General features: G+C 41.2%; 1 protein-coding gene across 1 annotated transcript in view; it reads left to right on the top strand.

The window, feature by feature from the left end:
* The first annotated feature begins 2,549 nt into the window (after window positions 1–2,549).
* LOC104962791 (leucine-rich repeat and calponin homology domain-containing protein 3-like) overlaps window positions 2,550–2,959 on the top strand; it is a 4,681-nt gene continuing 4,271 nt past the window's right edge. The window contains exon 1 of the mRNA XM_010791290.1: window positions 2,550–2,574. Coding sequence (XP_010789592.1) covers window positions 2,550–2,574 — 25 coding nt within the window. The remainder of the gene's footprint in view (window positions 2,575–2,959) is intronic.

The raw sequence follows: 2,959 nt of genomic DNA, 5'->3' as shown, positions 1-2,959 counted from the left end.
GCCCTGGCCTCTCCTGAGTGGCAGGGGCTGTGCCAGCCTGTCAGCCTGTCTGTCATCACCATTGCTTAGTATTCTCCTTAAGACCGTCTCCTGCTCATTATACCAGCCCCTTGTTCTGGACTGACATGTTTTCTTTACATCGATATTTCATTGCAGTTTAAACGCCGCCCCACACCCGCCCTTTCCCCCGCAGTAAGCTTGCCCACGAGGCATACTTTCAGATTGATTTCATGAGAAACTTTATTTATCCTGCCTTGATATGATACAGACAAAGAAAACAAACGACCACGGTGAGTTTTTATCAGCGTGACGAGGGAAAAAAAAGGCTTATACAGTAACAGCTCTACCTTTTAGGCCCATTCTTCACATATCTCAATTGCTTTCACTAGCAACTTTAATTTCCTCTAAAAGACGACATTATCGGAAGCCAAGGTTAACGGAACGAGCCAATTTCATAATGATCTGAGCTGTGCTATCTTTCCGGCTGCAGGATAAAGCAGCCAGCCAAAACAGGAAGAAGAGAAAGAGCTATTAGTGCTGGAGTGTCATTGTGCCTTTGGTGAGGTATGGGAACTATAGGAGGACAAAGCATGGCCAGCAGAAAGGAGCACAACAAGCCATTATGTGGGAAGAAATTAAATAACAATTGAAGAAAAGTTGCTATTCTATTTTTTGGTGCAGGAGAAAGAAAGCATATTCTGAATTGCAGCAAAGAAAAGGTAGACGTGTGCAGGTCTCACATTAATGCAATGTCAGGATTGTCCAACAGAATGTCAGCATTTAAACAAAAGGTCACCAAAACAAGATGGATGACATATGTTAAAAGTGCCTGCGTCGACCTGGAAGGGTCCATCGTTTTTTCCACACTTGTTGAGATTTAACCGCGCCTACTTCTGCATCGACGTAGCTCGATGCTCTTGCAACTAGGACTCAGAGACTTAGAATGATAAATAACTTTGTCCTGGACGTATAAAGAGAACGTCGCAATTAACAACGCTCAAGTAATATCACGTCTACTCTGGCGTGTTTATAAGAGTGAGCCATGTGAGCCGCAAAAACGTTACAGCGTTCTCGGGCAAGAGGAATATTTGATATACTTTGAAAATGTTGGAAAGTAATATAGTACATATTAGGGGTGTAACGGTATACGTATTCGTACCGAAAATATTCGGTATGGGCCTCAAAATGTTGACTTTTTTTCAAAATCTAAAATGTCTGTATTTTTTCTCAAAATCCTGTATTTTTTTACTCAAAATCTAAAAATTCTGACTTTTTCACAAAATCTATACATTCTGTATTTTTACTCAAAATCTCAAAATTCTCACTTTTTTTTTTTTTATGTTGGAAAGTAACATAGTACATATACCCAAATAGTGAATCATACGTACAAAATGTGAAAAAGAAAAACAACATATTGTTTGCTAGTTTATTCATCTTAAATCCAAAATATCTTAAAACCATGGATGTATAATAAGAACTGGATTCAGCGTGGGAGGCGGGGTCTCGTTATTTCCTATGAGAGCTGCTCATTGGCGCATGAGGACAAAATGGCCTGAGATTTGAGAGCAAAACGTCACAGATTACCCATCATGCCTTGCTCTCAGAGCAGAAGTACCAGTATGTAGCTCATAGAGCGCAGTTGAGTTGCCCCTTAAGCCCAGCCTCCTGTCATTAAGCCCATTCTCATGTCATTAAGCCCCACCCCCAATATCCCACTCTCGGCTCAGTAGAGTCGAATGAATGGAGAGATCAAATAAATCTGGATTCGGCTTTTAGCGCATTTTAAAACTTTAAGGACCTCATGATTCTAATAAAGGTTATAACATAGTTCATACTGGCTAGTTTATTTAGTTAAAAAAAAAGATATCCGCTAATTTACAGACCACTCTTTCCACATGTTAGTCAATGGGAAAAAAGTATTTCTGGGCCGGGTGACGTCACAGATTGATACGGAAATTGAAATACCGCTGTTAGGCCACAACGAATATTTTCGTCAGAGTCCGGCGCTCTTCCTGGGGGCTTGCTTAAAACACCATGGGTGGCTGTCTGACGCTGCATCCATGTTTTCCTCATCATCCTCAATGGCCGTGGTTAAATCAGTCAGCGCAGGCGAAAGCCACGCTGCAAAAACGTGACAGCGTTCTTGGGCAAGAGGTACATTTTATATACTCTGACAACGTTGGAAAGTAACATAGTATACATGTATACTTTACTTACAAATACTGCACTTATGTAGAAAATGTGACTTGTTTATTGTGAATGAATATAACTCAGATCTGCGTAGCTGTCATCGTCTTACATATTAAAAAAGCACGATTCTTGGCCCATATGCAGTGTCCATTGCCAACGACTGCTCATGTCCTCCTCTCCACATTCCCCTTTCAGCTCTGCTCATCAAACACAGGCACTGCATCCTCCAGCCAAACATATCTCTAAAAAAACACTTTGAAAAAGAGGCTGGATTAAGCAGCTGTCAAATTCATATTCCACGTGGTGAAAACACCAAGGGTGGCTCTATGACGCTGCATCCGTGTTTTCATCATACGAAGATGGGCGTGGTTGAATCTCAACTGGGTCGGAAAAACAATATAATAATAATAATAATGCATTTTATTTATATAGCGCTTTTCACAACTCAAAGACGCTTTACAGTATGAGGGAGGGTAGACTAGACCCTCCAGAAAAACGCGATTCGATCCGATTTTTAAAAGACCGCATAATCCCCGCATTTTTCCACACGAAGTTGAGAAAAAAAAAAGTGAACTCGTCTTGACGTGACGTCATCAGCTCGCGTGACGTCATCAGCTCGCGCATCACAGAATGTAAACAACACTGTATAAAAATCTAATCCATTTACCGACGAACATTTCTGCTAAAGACCGGGCAAAAAGTGGGGGGAAACTATTCTGCACCCCGTGCAACTGTGTGTTGGAGCATATGAGAAAATCGACGTGACGAC

This window comes from Notothenia coriiceps, unplaced genomic scaffold (genome assembly GCF_000735185.1).
Source record: "Notothenia coriiceps isolate Sejong01 unplaced genomic scaffold, NC01 NC01_scaffold00035357, whole genome shotgun sequence".
NCBI lineage: Eukaryota > Metazoa > Chordata > Actinopteri > Perciformes > Nototheniidae > Notothenia > Notothenia coriiceps.
Note: the sequence above shows the minus strand (reverse complement) of the source record. Positions and strands in the feature narration are given on the sequence as shown.